At 41.8% G+C, this 17,300-nt stretch overlaps 1 protein-coding gene across 3 annotated transcripts in view; it reads left to right on the top strand.

Annotated features, from left to right (window-relative positions):
* The window catches only part of spryd3 (SPRY domain containing 3), a 72,001-nt gene extending 55,802 nt beyond the window's left edge, over positions 1-16,199 (top strand). For all 3 annotated transcript variants that reach the window (XM_005477892.3, XM_003457059.4, XM_025901774.1), the window contains 3 exons: positions 4,496-4,615; positions 5,492-5,634; positions 12,970-16,199. In XM_005477892.3, the coding sequence (XP_005477949.1) occupies positions 4,496-4,615; positions 5,492-5,634; positions 12,970-13,104 (398 nt within the window). In that variant the 3' untranslated portion in view covers positions 13,105-16,199. The remainder of the gene's footprint in view (positions 1-4,495; positions 4,616-5,491; positions 5,635-12,969) is intronic.
* The last annotated feature ends 1,101 nt before the right edge of the window (positions 16,200-17,300 follow it).

Genomic DNA, 17,300 nt, shown 5'->3' with positions numbered 1-17,300 from the left:
GGCATTTTTAAGATTATATAATTTAATAAGTTGATAGAGCCTGATCTGGCAGTTTCATCTTTAATTTTTGGTTTAGTTTTGGTTGGTTATAAAAACCTTGACCTACAGTTCTTTCACTACAGTATGAATAGTTGAAAAGCTGATATGCTGTTGTTATAGCATATGCAGTATAACACTCTGTGGTCCACATATTGACAACTGTGAATGACCAAATCGCAAGCTTTGAAAGCTACTGACTTGCAGGCACCTGCTTGAAACACAGCAGGAAGTGGCAAGACCATCCTAGAGACTGTCACTAGCTTATACATTCCTGGCAGTATGATTAAAAAGTGTGATTTGGTAGGTTGCCATGGGTGCTCAGTTTGGATCCAGGTAACCCAACAGCTCACCAAACCATCAGCTGAGCTGTACATCCCTCTGAGGCTTCCTCTGCCTCAGACAGTAACAGGGGAGTTACCTCCTAGGACCTGGCGTCCACATATGTGGACATTGCATTTTGGTTTGTCTAGACCAAAATGCGATGTCCACATATGTGGATCTCAGTTTTCTCAGAAACAAAAATCAGGTAAAAAAAAATCATGTAATTCTTTGTTTTTACATTCATCAGGTCCCAATCACCCCAAATAGCAAAGAGTCATTAAAAATGCATGAAAGAGTTCAGGTCTTAGAAGGTTAAGTCTTATTTCTTTGAGAGTCTGACTGAAATTTTATGTGTACTGTTAGTTAAGGGATTAAACTAAGAGCTGGTCCTCTTCAAGTGTTATCTCCCAGCATTTGCCATCAACCACCAAGGTATACCGTAGCTTCACTGCTGCAGAGACTCTGCAGCCCTGCCTGTATTGCTTAATTGCGGAGTTTCTCTAACCAAGAAAGTAAGGAAGTATATTGTTCACATATGCATCAACTGGGGCCTCACTGGAAAATGAACCCAGGATGTATGTCATATCATATATCATCATCACACGGCATCTGCCATGCGGTTTTAACACACGGCAGATGCCATGTGGGCTTATCGCATTTTGTTTGTGATAAACCCACACGGCATCTGCAAATGGAATTTGAAGTACATTTTTAGCAGCGTGTGCACGTGCATGTGTGGGATCACGAAAGAACATAAATATTTAGGTTTAATTTTTCATGTTTTTGGAGTCAGTGAAGTCATTGTTCCCTGGGCAGGGAAGCCCGCTCTTTTCCGGGCAAACTCTCATGTTACCAGAAAGTTTTTCTCTTCCCAGCTGGTCTCGGTCGTCAGCCAGGCGCTCTTAGTCGCTCAGGAGCCACAGAGCCTGAGCTCTCCTCCTGAGGGCCCAGCGCCAAACCCTGAGCCCAGATCCATTTTTCACCCTCTTGTTGCTCTGGCTGTAGATATAACACCTGGTGGTGATGACAGTTACTGACAGTCTAAATCTATTATCAAGACTTCCAGTTTAACAGCATCACCAATCTGCTGCTCCGTTTAGCTTCTTTGGTCAACACCTCTATGCTAATTTTAAACTGCCTATTTTCCAGCCCTTTTTTCCCCCTTTCCAGTATAGCAGTCTTCATCCTCTTTTGCACTAAAACACAGCAGATGCAGTGAAAGGCCCACTATAAAATAAATAATCATTTTGAACTGTGAATCATCCAAAGCTACTCTTTAAGAGTCCAGGAATAAAAACATGGAACTGGAAATGAGCAGATGAGGTCCCCTTTAAGGGTCATTAACTTCCACTTACACCCACCATAAATTAGCTTTGAACTGGTTAAAAGCAAATATATTAAAGGCAAATAAAAGGGATGTGAGCATCGCTAGTTTTAGTAAAACCAAAGTAGCATTTTATCATTCATCAGGCCATCAAAAGAATTGCACGTGTGCAGATCCAGCAGGAAATTGAACCTCATAGCTGAAGAAAAGAAAAACAAAAAACATTAACAGTCACTTCAGAGGTCAATAAGATATATCAGATACCTGAAAAACTGAACACTAATATGGGTATATATAGGTAATAGTTATATGTGTATTATTTTTAATACATGTTTATCCGTGTAAAAGTCACTTTTTCAAGAGTGACCTGATGAAAAGATCTTTTAATAATGACAAATGTAAACAGTCACACAAATACAACTGAGACACAGTACAAGCGACCACAGACCACAGAAAAAGAAGTTTGTTATGGGCAGTAAAATAAATACTGGTTTACTCCATGCAGCGAAAGTAAGGTGCAAACAAACTCAGTGACTTTGAGCGGCTTCAACCAAGGTCATGTGACATAACTGCTGGTGATGTAACGTAGGTTTAACTTTTCATGCCGAGAGTTTGATGAACTACCAATGGGTGCAGCTGATTGGCAAATGAGGGCACAGTAAATACATTCAATGGTTACCTAAACAACCAGAGCCTTTAAATTGGCTCACAGTGACTAGTTCTCACTCCGGTACTTTTGAGCACCTGTATTTTTTGCAACAGAGCTTTTTGGGGGGCAAATATTTGGAAAATACAGTAAGAGTGATAGTCATACTGATTATGGTTTTTACACTACAGCCGTAAAAGCTTCGTGGGGTATTGCCATCACTCTGCTGGGCTGGTGGGCAGGCAGCGTGGACATCCAAGTTTATGAATGCGATAACTTGAGACTGAAGGGACGTAGGAGTTTCAACTTCATAGCACACGGGTATGAATCTCAGTGACCTTGACCTTAAGGTGTGTCAGAGGTCAACAATTGTTACACAGGTGTAAGACTATATGGAGAAGAACTGGGCCGAGGATATGAGAAAGGTATGAGTGTTGATTTCTGGGGCTGCTTGTGTTAAACCTTCATGATAATGATGAGGAGATGCTTAAATTCACTGGGTAGATTTTTTAACTTAAATGGCTGCAGTTACACTCGGCTGGGATCTGATGACTTTCAAAGTCTGAATTTTTCCAAATGGCGCCCAGCCGAGTTCATTGTTTTATTTCAACATGTTTGTCCTTACAACACATCCACATAAAGTTCACGAGTATCCAGATTATGATATCTTGGCGTCTGCTGCAGTTCCATTATTTTTTATGTTTCTTGTGGATGTGCAATACCAAATCTACTAACTGCCAGCAAACTGTGAGCAAGAATATATAATTTGCTGTAGGAAACATCCCTCCAGCCACAGCCCTTGATGCTCTGCCAGGCTCTTCCTACCTTTCCTCTCCCAGTCAGCTAGCTCCAACCGTGGGCCCCAAACCTGGACTTGCACACCCGAGCTCACCTCTAGCGCCAGTCCTTGTCGCTCTCCAAAGCCCTGCTCCTCTATTTTTAGCTGTGCTGCGCCTCATGTCGGCGTGGCTCCACTGTTTGCCTAGTGTGTGGTGTTGTGACAAGGGCCCGCATGGGAGCCGTAATGATACAGTGTCTCTGTCTGCCTCCCGGTGCTCAGATAGAGATTGTTTAAACAGTATCCTGAGCCGGGGACGGGTCCCATGACAACTCCATAAATATTTACCAGCAGCAGCCACGCCGCTTCACTTGAGGAAAGCTTGTCTGCAGGCTACCTCTGCAATGTTTTTCTTTTGCCCCGTTTTTCCATTGTCGCTCGAAACTGTAGTGTGTGTTGTTTTGGTGATTTCCTTTAGATGTTGTTGATGCCTTTTTTTTTTTTTTTCTTCTTTTGAGACAAGTGTTTTTAGTAGTGGCTGGGATTTTTTTTCGCCTTTACACGTCATCATCCTGCTGGAATGTCAGGATGTCCTGTATGTTAGCGCTACGCTGGATGTACACACGTTGGCCTCTGTGGTAAACACATTAAAAGAAACGCTGCGGTCCAGTTCACTCAAGTTCAGCCTTACAGCTTGAAACTTTATTGCCTATGTTACAAATACTTCTTCACTAAACACCTACAAATTAAAAGCATTTCACCAACGAGCTGCTGCAGTCAGCCCTGTCAGGATGCGTCACACAAAAGTTATTTACAAGGGATTGCAAACTGTGGCGGTGTCCACAAGTGAAAGTCGCAGATACATTTGAGAGCAAGTGCTCATGCATGCTCATTAGTGGTTGTTTCTTTGGGTTACTTAAACTTGTCTGGTGTGTGAAGGAAGCTAAAATCATGTTACAAGCTGCAGCTTGCATGTTTTAGGGTTGGAGTAACAAAGCCAGAGCCGCCAAAAGTTCCTTTGCTACTATTACTGCTGCTGCTACTAGTGTCAGTTTTTTGCTTAGATTTAAGTGATTGTGCAGTATTTATTGCTTTTTAATGAGTTACCCGTCACGGTTCGAGTCACGTTAATTTATTTAAATGTTTAGAAAGTGCAGGATACTGCAGGAAACTGCTAGAATATTATGTAAGAAATAATTATAGGCTGTATTGTTGGTGCTGGTTTCACGTCATGCTTGCATAATTTGTCATAATGATTGTGGTTTGAAAAAAAAGTTCAGTGTAATTAATCCTGCAGAAATCCTGAGCATAAATAAACAGAGGAACACATTCTTAATAAACTGGTTAAATGGATAGCTTACAGTTTATTTCTCTCACTCTCTCATAGATGATGGAAAGATCTTTCACGGCAGCGGGGTCGGAGATGCTTTTGGTCCTCGCTGCTTCAAAGGTGACATCATGGGCTGCGGCATCATGTTCCCACGAGACTACATCCTGGACGGGGAAGGTGAGAGGAAAACTGCAATTACACTGTCACTCATTAAAGAGGTTTGTTTCTGTCCTGAACACACCTCCGCGATTGTATCCAAGCTGTCATCTAAGCTGGTTATTTAAATAAACAAGTGAAACAATTGCTTGACAGTATTTCTTAAGGGCAAGAATCAGCCGTGCAGAAGGCAATTGGCTCACAGTCGTTTACCTGTTCCAGTCTTAAACATTTATCCAATTTCGTGCATTTTTTAGGTAACAAAATGCATGAACAAATGCACTTATTGCCACTACAGAATCAGGTCTGTTTTTGATGCAGTGCAGCTTTAAGGGGCTCAAGATCTCAGCCAGTTAGTGTTACTGTTTGGCAGACAGAGATTCATGTTGACTGAATCTTTTAATGATATTATGAACTGCTGATGATGAAATCCCATATTAGATTATTTTCCCACACAGGCTTGAATGGTGAACCCCTCCTTGTGTCTGTTTTTAAACCTATCACACTGTTGACCTTTTACCATTTAATTTCAAACATTATAAGATTTCTGCCAGCTGTTATTATTAGAAGTTTTACAACTTCTATGTTTTGTTATATTCTCAGTTCTTCTTATTGTACCATTTTCATGTAAAAAAATATCAAATTATTATTTTAATTTTTATTTACATTTTATTCAGTTTCCCAGGATTTTTGTATTTACTGCAATTAAGGAATGTGTTGCACGTGAAAGAAAAAATATTCAAACTTAAAAGTGGCCTTAGGCAGCAGCTTATGTCATCTAACCATATCTGTCTCATCACACTGTGTTACCTGACCTTAGGTTTTATTAGGGAATGACTGTGAAGTACAGCAAGCTGCAGCCTCTTCTTAACCACACAGTGTGTGCTTTGTCGTCAGGTGACACAGATGACTGGGATCGACTGGACATCCGCCCGGGTCACGCCAGCGTCCAGAATGTTCTGTACCTGAATGACGACGAGGAGGAGGAGGAAGATGGAGAGGAGGCGGGAGAACAGGAACAGGAGGGCAGGAAGGTCACGGTGAGGAACAGTTTCAAACACAACACAACCTTATTTAATTTTTGCTGTACATATGTAAGGTGCGGTATGTGTGTTCAGGGTCTTTGGCCTGGGGCGGGGGGGCTGTTCAGTGCTGCACTCAGTTAATGAAGCTCAGTGATACTTATTGTGGAGAACGGATGGAATAGCAGAGCTCTGTGCTGATGCAGGTGCAAAAAAGCCTTTCGGGGTTTTTTTGGGGTACCTTTTGGAGCAGTTTAAGTAGTAACATCCCAGAGGATTGTACTGAGGTTTTGGTGATTGAAGTGTTTTTAGAGCTCTTCTTTGAGGACTCTTGATGCATGCTCATTCATCCAGGTAAGGAAATCCCAAAAATTGATTCTGTTCACCTGGACGTAGCGTTTGCAGTGGGAGAAATGTTTCATCACTCGTTCAGTCTGAGCTGACTGCAGGTTTCCCCAAACCTTATAAACAGTACATTTGCACAATGACTGAAACTAGCACCACTGACGAAGAATGGGCTGTGAGGTCAGTTTCTTGATCATTAATATGCAAATTGTCATGACCATTGATCAACAGCCACTGATCAATTACATTTGACTAATGGCCATGAGTTGGGGAATGGCTGCAATCACAGCATTGTAAGATGTAAATGGCCTCCTTGACTCTCCGCTCAAACCAGCGTTCCTCCCTGTCCAGGATGTGTATGCTTGGAGTGTCCACTGGCCTGTAGGTATAAATAGACTGCAGAGTCCTGGCCTGACGAGGTAGCTCTTCTGTGTTGTGCCATCCGCTTAGCTCACTTAGCCAGAGGTGGTGCAGCATGTTTTGGGGTTTAAAAGCCACGGGGAAAATGTTCAGAGAAAATGTGTCTCCACTGATACTCCTGACACATATTTCAGGACACATATGTCAAGAGTATCATATGGCACTGATCAGTGGTCATAACAATTTGCATATTAAAACTGACCTCACAGCCCATTGTTCGTCACTGGTGCTAGTTTCAGTCATTGAGCAAATGTACTGTTTATAAGGTTGGAGAAACCTGCAGTCAGCTGACACTGAGGAAGTCACTTGGATGAGTGACGAAATGTTTCTCCTATAAAAGATGAACAGAATCAACTTTTTGGGATCTTCTTTGAGGAGCACTCCTTGTGCTCTGGTTTCTCCAACTATTGACTAACATGCTAGGTTAAAGCTGCCTCTATCAGCCCATTAAATTCTTGCAAAAGAGATTATTAATCCAAAGAGTTTCACTTCCTGGTTAAATAATAAATAAATAATAAATGAAGTACAGGTCAAGACTTCTGCACATAGACATTAACTAGCTTGATTTGAGCCTGCAATTCAATGGAACAACGGGCTCATTTAGTGCTATTATAGTTTTTCGTTTCACTTTAATAAATTACAAATATTGTAATTTACCCTTTTCACTTTTATCTCACATCCATGCATGTACTTGTACAGAGTATATTTTACACTTTCTTTTTCCACTTCTGTATTTTCTTCTCAAGTTTGGTCTTAAAGGCCCTAAAGTGTTAAATTGAACTTGTTTATACCTGCAGACATCCTTAAGTACAGTAATGGAAGATGACCGTGGGTGCTGGGAGGAGTTTTTAGATCATGAGCTCTGCTGCAAAAGCTTGGTATTGTGCCTGTGATTGCCTGAGCATTCATGCTGCTATACATGATTTATCACAGCTATGATGTTTTCCACTTGCCAGCAGGAACCACAGAAGTCTGAACAAGTATCCAAAGTCAGCATTGTTGCAGTAAGATCTAAATTAATGTTGATTCTGGGAATTAAGAAGGCGGTATACAGTTGTTTGCGTCTGATTTCACATGTCGACCAGCCACTATGGGAAACGAACTGAATGTATAAATGTGAACACTGAGGGGGTGACCATTTTTGAGATAACGCATGACCTCTCACTAGCTAGACTAATGGCAGGACTTCCTGTCCCAAATTCCTTTTGTAAGTGCAAATCCCGAGTCATAAAAATCTATCTTTTGGCAACAGGATGAGAGGCAGAGAGAGCTGCAGCACATAGTTTGGCTCCAAATGGATTACATGAAGAGACAGAAAATGCTGAGACAGACTAAAACTTCAGAAGAGCTGTGACAAACTCTCCAAGATGCTAGAGGAACAACCTACCCTCTTATACACTGAAAAATGTTTGTCTATATTGAAGATAACTGATTATAAATCAGAGGGTGGCCACTGCAAATATTGATTTTCTTTTTTCTATTTACTACAAGAAACCGAGGTACTTAAAATCCTCCAGTCAGGGAAGCAACTCATCCACGACCCGGGAACGTCATCCTTTTTCCGTCTGAGGAAAAGGCTAGGTAGTGACTGAAAGAATGAGATGGTGGATACAAGTTGCGGAAACAGGCTTTCTTTTTAGGTTGGCTGGCCTATCTCTCAGAGATGGGGTAAAGAGTTTCGACATGCAACTAGAGAGAGGCTGAGAGTAGAACTGCTACTCCTAAACATCAAAAGGACTCAGTTGAGGTGTTTCGGGCATGTCCTACCTGGAGAAGGCCCGGGTTAGACCCAGGGCACACTTGAAAGATTAGCTGGAGACCTGGGCTTCTCTGCTCAGGCTGCTCCCCCTTTGACCCAGGCCCCTAAAGAGTGGGGACGGGTGTGTGTATTGCAATTCCTTTAAAGTAAATTGGCTCTTGTTCTCCAAAGACCATGAAAGGTCAGTAAAATGAAAGCTTTTCTCAACTTTGAGGCGAGTGATTGAAGCGAACAGAAAACAAGGATACCACTGAGTGACCTATGAGCTGCCTCCTGTGGGATTCTCTTATTCTTCGCCACCTTCTTCTTCCCCAGCCTTTTCTTTATTGCCACCTTCCTCGCCATGACCTTCTTTGTCTTCTTTTGGTGCATTACTGCCTCTTCTTCTTTGGGGGTTGACACCAAAAATGAAGGATTCTCCACTTCTCTACTAGTTGTTCTTTTATCTCTGTCATTTTGAGATTGCTCAGTATTTCAGCTCTTCCTGAACCACTGTCGGCCTGCCAAAGTTATTATGGTTAAACTAAACTACTAAACTAGACCATTGAAAAAAATGAACTGAAACAATTTTGTGAACGTGAAAATACAAATAAAAAAAACTAAAATTATAGAGGAAATATTCTGATTTTTGTTATTACAAACTGTCTGATTAGGGATTGGTGGATCTTGTGATTGAGGCTTTGGATTTCTATAAGACTGAGATCTTTACTGGTTTTCTTAAATATACAAAACTACAAAATACAAAACTATAATAACTCTGCCGTCCACTTCAGTAGACTTTCTACATTATCGTGTTCTTGACCTAATCTCCTTTTCCATAACATTTCTTTCTTTTCTTTAATGAATTTGCTACATGATGAAAAACATGCTTTATTGATGTTTGTTATTATGAATAAAGTAGTCTCGCGGTTTTTATGTCCAATCCAGAGTCTGCTAATTATGAGTTTGACTCTTCTACTGATCACTATGTTTCTTGATATTACAAAAATTTTATTTTGCACTGAATATAAATTCCTTCCTGTTGTACTGCTGTCCCAGTTAAGTTGCCACTCTCCATCTTTGTCCTTATGGATAATTTAATATTGAATTCTCTGTGAGCTTTTTTGATTGTGACTTTTACCAGTTTGTTCAACCTCTCGTTGCCCCAAATCCCCACATGTGCTGGAACCCACATAAGAGCTATTCCCTTCCTGTGTCCTTGGCACTGGAGCGCTCCCCTCCCTGGCCTTAAGTACTCTGGCCTAATTGCTGAGGAGAATCAGCTACGCAGAAAGGAGGCACCTAAGGCTGGGAAGAGTTGAAGACACACCCACAAAGGCAAAATCACAGCAGGCCCTGCTCGAGCCGTATCAGTTAGGTTTAGAAAAAAGGTTAAAACGACAGCTACCACTTTTTTAAACAGCTGCTTGCTTGCTAAGCTGACTTGTCCCTGGTGAATAGTCTGAACATCATATGTGCTACAAACACAAAATATGCTTCCAATTGAAATATATCCATTTCAGAGTCACAAAAAAAGAGTATTCAAGTCCATGAAAATAACATATAGATCGCATTTTTTGTATGTGTGAGCGACTTCTTTACATTTTGCTATCCGCCCTGGCCGCCCTGCTTGTCATCTATTTTTCTCTTAAAGGAATCACTCTAATTTAGCATAAATCAGTGGCTCTCAGTTTTTGGGTAGCGGACAATGAGATGGAAAAAAAGGAAGTGAAACAAGGGGGAATAAATACGTGGAGCGGTGGGGGAAGTGAACTTGTGATTGAGACCACAAAAATTTCAGGAAAGTGTTTAACAAGCAAATAAGAATAAAGACTACACAAACTTCTTTTTTCCACTAGAAGAGTCACCACCTGCTGGCCACTGGAAAGAATGCAGGTTTATTTAAATATATATTAGGGTTCACTTTTCAGACCCTCAGGCTATTCTTGCCTCCGTATATAATAATTGAATACAGCTTTGGATAATCTTCTTTAAGTAACCGAGGCACAAATCATGTGTAGTGTTTTGGATTGTTGATTGTTGCTGAACTCTTGTAAACAAAGAAATTTCTGTGTATATTTTGGTAAAACCTACCCTGAGGACTTCAGCGTATGTCCTATATTTTTTTCCTCTAATGTATTCCTCCTCGTCTCCTCTGCCCTTCACTCTCCTGATTCGATGTCCCATTTTATGTGGGATTGATAGAGAAAAAATGTCCCACATTTTGATTGGTTCTATTTTTAAAAGATTGAACACATTTTGCTAGAAATGGGTGGCACAAAGATGACTAAGAGACAGAAAAGACCCAGAAATACACTCATCTGCCACTTTGTCGCATAAATCTTGTCAGGTTGTCCTTTGAAAGCTGCCCCAATTCTTCATGCATTCCTGGGAGATGTTGGTTCATACAGACATGATAACGTCACGCAGATGCTGCAGTTTTGTTTGGTTGCACATCCATGATGCGAATCTCCCATTCTACCACATCTCAAATGTGCTCTATTGGATTGAGAACTGGTGACTGTGAAGGCCATGTGAGTACAGTGAACTCATTGTCCTGAGCTTTGTAACACGTCATCCTGCAGGAAGTAGACGCAGACGATGGGTACGCTGTGGTCATGATGGAATGCAACAACGTTCAGGTTGGCTGTGGTGTCTCCACCATTACACCATCAGCCTGAACCGCTGATACAAGGCAGGATTGATTTCATGTTGCTTTTGCCAGATTCTGACCCAACCATCCAAATGCAGAAATCAAGGCTCATCACACCAGGTGATGTTTCTGTCTACTTTTTGTGAGCCTTTGTAAACTGTTGCCTTAGATTCCTGTTTTTAGTTGACAGGAGTACACCCTGTGTGGTCTTCTGCTGCTGTAGCACAACGGCTTAAGGATCAGTATGTTGCACGATCAGAGATGGTACTAACAAGTGGTTATTAAAAGTTACTGTTGCTATCTTATGAGCTCAAAGGAGTTTGTTAATTCCCCTCTGACATCTGGCAACAACAAGGCATTTTCATCGAGATAAATGATGCTCACTGCAAGGAGGAGCATCACTATGGCATAAATGCAAGTCTGTTGAATAGTTACAACATCTAATATGTCAGTTTTTGTTTCTGGATACAAATTTTTCTGTTTTCCCTGTATCCACAGAATTTTTATTTTTTTGTTAGACTCATTTTCTTTTTTAATAAAGATTACCAAAGGTTTATTAAACCTAGCAACAATCATGATGTGTAAACATCTGGTCAGCAGTGTAAGGCGGTGGATGGAGGAGATGTATGTGCAAAACCAAATCAAGAAAACAGTGGTGCTGCGGCGGTAGACGGCCCAGACACCGTCACAGGAGCGGAGACGGGGTGTGATTTGAGCCCTGAGCACTTGCCAGGTGTTCCTCATTTCCTCTAGTCTCCACCATCACACAGGAAACTCCTGCAAAAAGCCCTGGAACCGTAACACTCAGCACGTCTCACATTGTCCCACCAAAACGTCCCACTCGTTTGTGTTGTATGAATCTGGTCGCTCAACCTCTAACCTGCGACTCCATCTCAGTACACCATCTTGATGATGGTCGTGTTCTGTTTCTGTTCCTCTCTCCTCTGAGTGCATCTGAGGAATTAAGACATCCTTCAGGATGAGATTATAGAGAAATGATGGCACATTGGTGCTTTCCTTGCTGCATTAGCGCCACCTGTTGATCAGTCAAGCAGTGTGAACCAAGAGAGAACCGTTAGAAAACATTCCTGAGGAGAAAAATATCTCTCCTCAACGTTCAAAAAACTCCTCGAGGTACCTTTAACCTATTTATTTTCTGGCAGCTCTTCACGGACCGCACTTCGCAGCGGGATCTCGGTCATTATTTTATATTACTTACAACAGCAGAGACCGCAGCGACTTGCCTCACAATGATTACTTTCATATTCGTGTGTAACACGGCTCCTGTGGGAGCCATCGCCGCGGCCTGCATATTGCAACCCACACACGTGCACCGTCTCACCACGCCTCGCTGTAATGTGCACCCAGCAGCTCTCTGTACACTCTAACCATCTAACCACTTCATGTTCCAACTGTTGTTTTTTTATTGTTTTAATTACTGCAGGTCTTTACTCTGTCTTGACTCGTAGCTGCTCGGCTCGCTCGCCTGCACGGTTGTGCAAGCGGAGGCCGAGAGGTCACCGAGCGGGTGTGAGCACGGAAAACGCAAGTGGGTGAGAATAGAACGGCGTAATCCATGGATCTGTCAATATTTACTCAGCAGGACACGTTTAAGTCTCAATGCACCGCTCCTTAACGTTACACTGCACCGCCACGCCGCTGCCGCTGTTGTTCAGGCTAACGAAGTATGTTTCCCTCAGCCTTCATCTCTAATTAAATAGGCTAAGCCGTTCTTTTTCGAGTGGGTGGTACAGTAAATGTTTGATATGTGACTCAGTCTGATTTTTAGAAGACGCAAACTCGCCAGTACTTTGCTTGTTGGTTTAGTGTGTCGGTATTTGCTCTCAGACTTGGAAAGAAGCCCTCGGTATTAGGATTGAAAAGCTTGTTGATGTTCTTTTGAGAGCAGCTGGATAATGTTTGATCACTTGCTGATTTAGTAGAGACATGTACTGTAAACACTGACCCCCACCCCCACCCCCCACCCATCGAAAATCCAGACATTACCCTGTCACCCATTTGTTTAACGATATTTCCTAACTGCACATAATTCCTGTTTACAACTGGCACCCTGAGTGCTCTCAAATTTTAGTATCGGCGATTATGTGAAGACTTTCCTTTCACAACCAATTATTCCAGCGCTCCATCTGCAAAAGGCTCACGTGTGTGTGTGTTTTAACTGTTTGATGCCCTGCAGGTGTTTTTCACGAGGAACGGGAAGCTCATGGGCCGGAGGGAGATGGTCATCCCTCCTGGGGGCCTGTACCCCACCGTGGGGATGCTGAGCAGCGGCGAGAAGGTGAAGGTGGACCTGCATCCCCTCAGCGGATGAGCCTGGGACCCGTGACGCCTTGCAAACAGCCGACTGCGCTGTAGAGCTCACCCACGGTAGCCTAGCATGCTACTAACACTCGCCAGAACGCACTCACTTCAGCTGCACTCATGCACATCGCTGTCGTCTTCCTTCCCCGACTTTTATTTATAAGACTTGTACATTTCACAGCCGTCACGGCAGACGGCCGGCCTCGTGGCTGTAAAGAAGCAGTGACAGGTCCTACGTGGGCTGTGTAGGTTACAGAGTACTTGCTGCAGGAATACACGGCTGCACCTCAAAGCGAGAAACTCCAGAGAGACATTTAACTGTTAATTCTATGCAATCTGCACTGCTGTCGTCCTCTCCTCTAACCTCCTCCTGCATGCAGTGTGTGTCTGTAATACTGAGCTGTTAAATCCCTCTCATGAGGTCTGGCACACTTAGTTTATTTCATTTGTCACAACCCCAAGCAAAGCAGAGCAAGGCCAACAGTTGTGCCGAGTCAGAGCTCGTTCGCAGTTTATGTTTCAGGGAATAGACACCCCCCCTCCTCTTCACCTCCTCTCTCCTTGCCAGTCTCTTTTTCTTTGTGTCTCTCGCTCTCTTTCCCAACCTCTCCTCATCCTCTCTCTGGGTGAGGGTGCCCTCCTCTGAGCGATCGGAGACCTGCTGTTGCCCCACCTCGCTCGCTGCTCTCCCAGAGCTGGCTGCAAGTCAGCAGTGGATCTGTTTCAGTGTCTCAGACGTGCATTAACATTCATTTTTTGCTCTGTTTTGTTTTTTGAATCTGGATAATTGCAAGTACAGTAAACACAACCAAACATAAGACGCTGCCACTGAGCAGCACAGACGTTTCCTCAGAGCGGATGAAGAGCTTTGTGAGTGTTTTGTAGTGAGATTACAAATGAAAATATATATTTAAAAAAAATGTCAGGTATATTTTCTATGAGGAATCTGTGAAATATACTTTTCAGTTTATCTTCTATGTCAGAAGTTCAGGGAACGCGATTTGTTGCACTTATGTGAAAGGGAAGCTGTTAAGGGAACACATGCACACAGCGGGTGGACAAAATAACAGAAATAACCAGTGAAATGCTGCCTGATGCAACACAACACACTACAGCCATAACAATAACCGCAAACTTAACAATAACCACAAATAAAACACCTCTGAAAGTAAAAGCCACCTCTGAAAACCTCACACAGAAGCATCAGGCGCAGGGCTGTTGGATTCGATTGCATCACACTGTACTGTAATGTAATATTTTTGTACTCCCTCTGCATGTTTGCCCACTACATGAAGAATTATTCAGCATCTTCATTTTCTTTCCCTCAAAGTTTTGAGTGATATCTTTCGAAACAATCTGCTAGTTTCTTTCCCTCTTTGTGATGTAATATTAACTATGATGATGTTTATTTGCCGTTTGTGCGACATGTCAGAAGAAAAACGTTGTGTCTTTGTGTTTGTGGCCACCAGCACTTTAACGATGTGTTTGTGTGACTGCACAGAGAGCAGAAGCAGCACCGGGAGTCTGTGTCACAAAGTTAGATTCGATTTGACCACTTTTTCTAATTTTTTTTTCCCCTTCCAGTCACCGTCTAGCAATGTAATTTAATTAAATTGCTATTAAATGTAATTTAATTTCTATCCTGCTAGTAAAAATAAGAAGCAGCAGCTTGCATCAGTTTCTCAGTCGCTCAGAGGGAGAAAAGGTCGCACTTTAGCAATATTTTCCAAGTGATAGAAGGCAGATGTGGTGGCAGACCCGACAGAGCACTAAAGTTAAAATCTGAGTGAAAGATCACTCCTGGCGTTTCTTTCTTGACGGCTTGGTGCAAATCCAGGAGAATTCACTTTTGCAATCAGTTTCTGCCTCGAAGCTTTAAAAGTGTTTGTTTTTCTTAGTTTATCCACACACTGAATCCCTCAAACATCATAAGAAAAGAAGGGTGATGTCAACAGTATGTCTCAGTTTATCTACTTGACAAAGAAATCCTACAGTAGCAATTGAAAGAAATCAGTCAGCACAACCCTTTGAGGTTAAATTGTAAGAAAGAAATGTGTAAAATTACAGAAAAGAATGTCCTGTAATTATAAAAAAAATTAAATTACATAAAGGTTTTTAATTATCTATCAGTTAATTACTTTGATGTAGTATGAATGGCTGTGAGTGAGGTCTTTATCAGTTGGAAAAGTCTGAAAAGAAAAAAGAATATATAGTCCAAAACTTTTATCCACTTCTTCCAAAGAAGTGCAAATGGCCAGATTGGCGTTTTTGCCAGGCCGAATCTGGCCCCCAGACCTTATGTTTGACTGGCTATCCAAAGAGAGCGAGACCCAGGTTAAGTCGCACTTTGTGACACAGACTCCGGAGCTGAAGCAATCTGTCGAGTTTGTCGGAGCTGGTTTCCACACATTTCTAATTTATGGTTAAAGGGAGAAAAGTTATCATTGTTATTCTGTATCAGCCAAATCAAACTGAATTCCTCTGCATCTTCCTATTACAACATCTGCATCCCTGTAAAATAAACATTCCTCTGCACCTTCATAAAAGGCGCAAGCAGCAAGTTTCTTTAGCATGTACACAAAGTCATCCACAGGTCACTGCAGACGGTGATGCTAGAAATCTAATGTGATGTAAAACTAATACACAGGGTTACCTATTAAATCACATCTGCTGGAGAGTGCGTGTTTGTATTTAGTCGTCACGTGTTTGTTTGTTTTAGAGCCAATGATATAAAAATGTAATCATATATTTGTTTTTTCCTTCACATGCAGGGCTGGATAGAGACTTATAACTAAAAACTGTAAAGCTAGACAGCGCAAAGATACAAACGAGACACCGATGTGGGGAATGTTAGCCACATCTCCGTCCAGGGTTTTGAAGTCGCTTATACTGAAGTTTACTCAGTTCAGCAGTTTACAAAAAAAGTTCTGCAGTTCAACCAAATTAGAGCTAAATGCAGTGAAAGTTTTTGTAGCGTCTCCAAACGCGTTCACCAAGAATTTATGTACCAGTTTAAAAAATAAAAAATTCTTTGCCTTGTTGAATTGCACTATAATGGCCTTGTTCAAACATGTTTAAACGTCAATAAAAGTTTCAGTAATGTAACAAAGTGATTGTTTTGATTTCTCCATGGTGGTGGTCCATAAGTGGATTTGGTGTCACTCTCAGGTAAGTCGGTGTTTAATGAACGAGTGTAAGTTATTTATTAACGGCTAAAAATGTAAAATGTTAGGGGATTATCCTTTCCTGCAAGTAATTTTACTTTTAAGTAGTTTTATGTTATGCTTCCGTAAATGATTTTTTTGTATTGCAAAGCTTTAATTACTTATTTGAGATATAAATCTAAAACATTATGTTGTAGTATTTTAGCTCCAGCTCCATTATTACAGTTATATACACGTTTATGAATCAGTAATTGTTAATCCAGTAAAATAATGTTTAGTCCTGTTAAAGAAACTCTCACATGAATCTTGTTGTGGAGGAATTCTGACGTTTTTTCAGTCGTTCGTTTGCAGACCTGCTGCTGTGCTCGGGATCTCTGTCCTGTTGCCGGCCCAGTTTTGGCCCAGCTTTAGCTGTTGGACTGATCTCCTCACATTCGACTCTAGAATATTTTGGTACACAGAGGAGTTCATGGTCGACTCGATGACTGCAAGGTGCCCAGGCCCTGTGGCTGCAAACCAAGCCCAAACCGCCGCGCTGACAGCTGGTATGAGTTTGTGCTGATATGCCATGTTTGGTTTTTGCCAAATGGGCACTGAGCATTATGGCCAAACATCTCCACTTTGGTCTCTAAAGAGGCATTGTTCCAGAAGTCTCCACTAAGCCGTGCTGCCGTGTTCTTTTTTCCTCCTGGCAGCCATACTTGTAGCTTTTGCTTTTTCAGTTTTCTGCTCCTGGGAAGATTGACAGCAGTCTTGAATGTTTTTCACTTGTTTCTCAGCATAGAATGATGAACTTCAAATTGTTTGGTTATAGCCTTTCCCAGACCGACAGCAACAACTACTTTTTTAAGGTGGATGCTGATGGATTTTCTCCATATTCCAGACGAGCAAACTGCCAAAACCTCCACATTTTAGAGGTGATCAATTAATCAAGTGACTGATTAGCATCTGACTGCTACTTACACTCTTAATGGAAGCAGTAAGGTGTACTTTCCTCATGACTGCATATGATCCTGTATAATGAGAACTTTTGTGCAATAAG

This window comes from Oreochromis niloticus, linkage group LG20 (genome assembly GCF_001858045.2).
Source record: "Oreochromis niloticus isolate F11D_XX linkage group LG20, O_niloticus_UMD_NMBU, whole genome shotgun sequence".
Taxonomy (NCBI): domain Eukaryota; kingdom Metazoa; phylum Chordata; class Actinopteri; order Cichliformes; family Cichlidae; genus Oreochromis; species Oreochromis niloticus.
The sequence above is the reverse complement of the archived record's forward strand: the minus strand, read 5'-3'. Positions and strand labels throughout refer to the sequence as shown.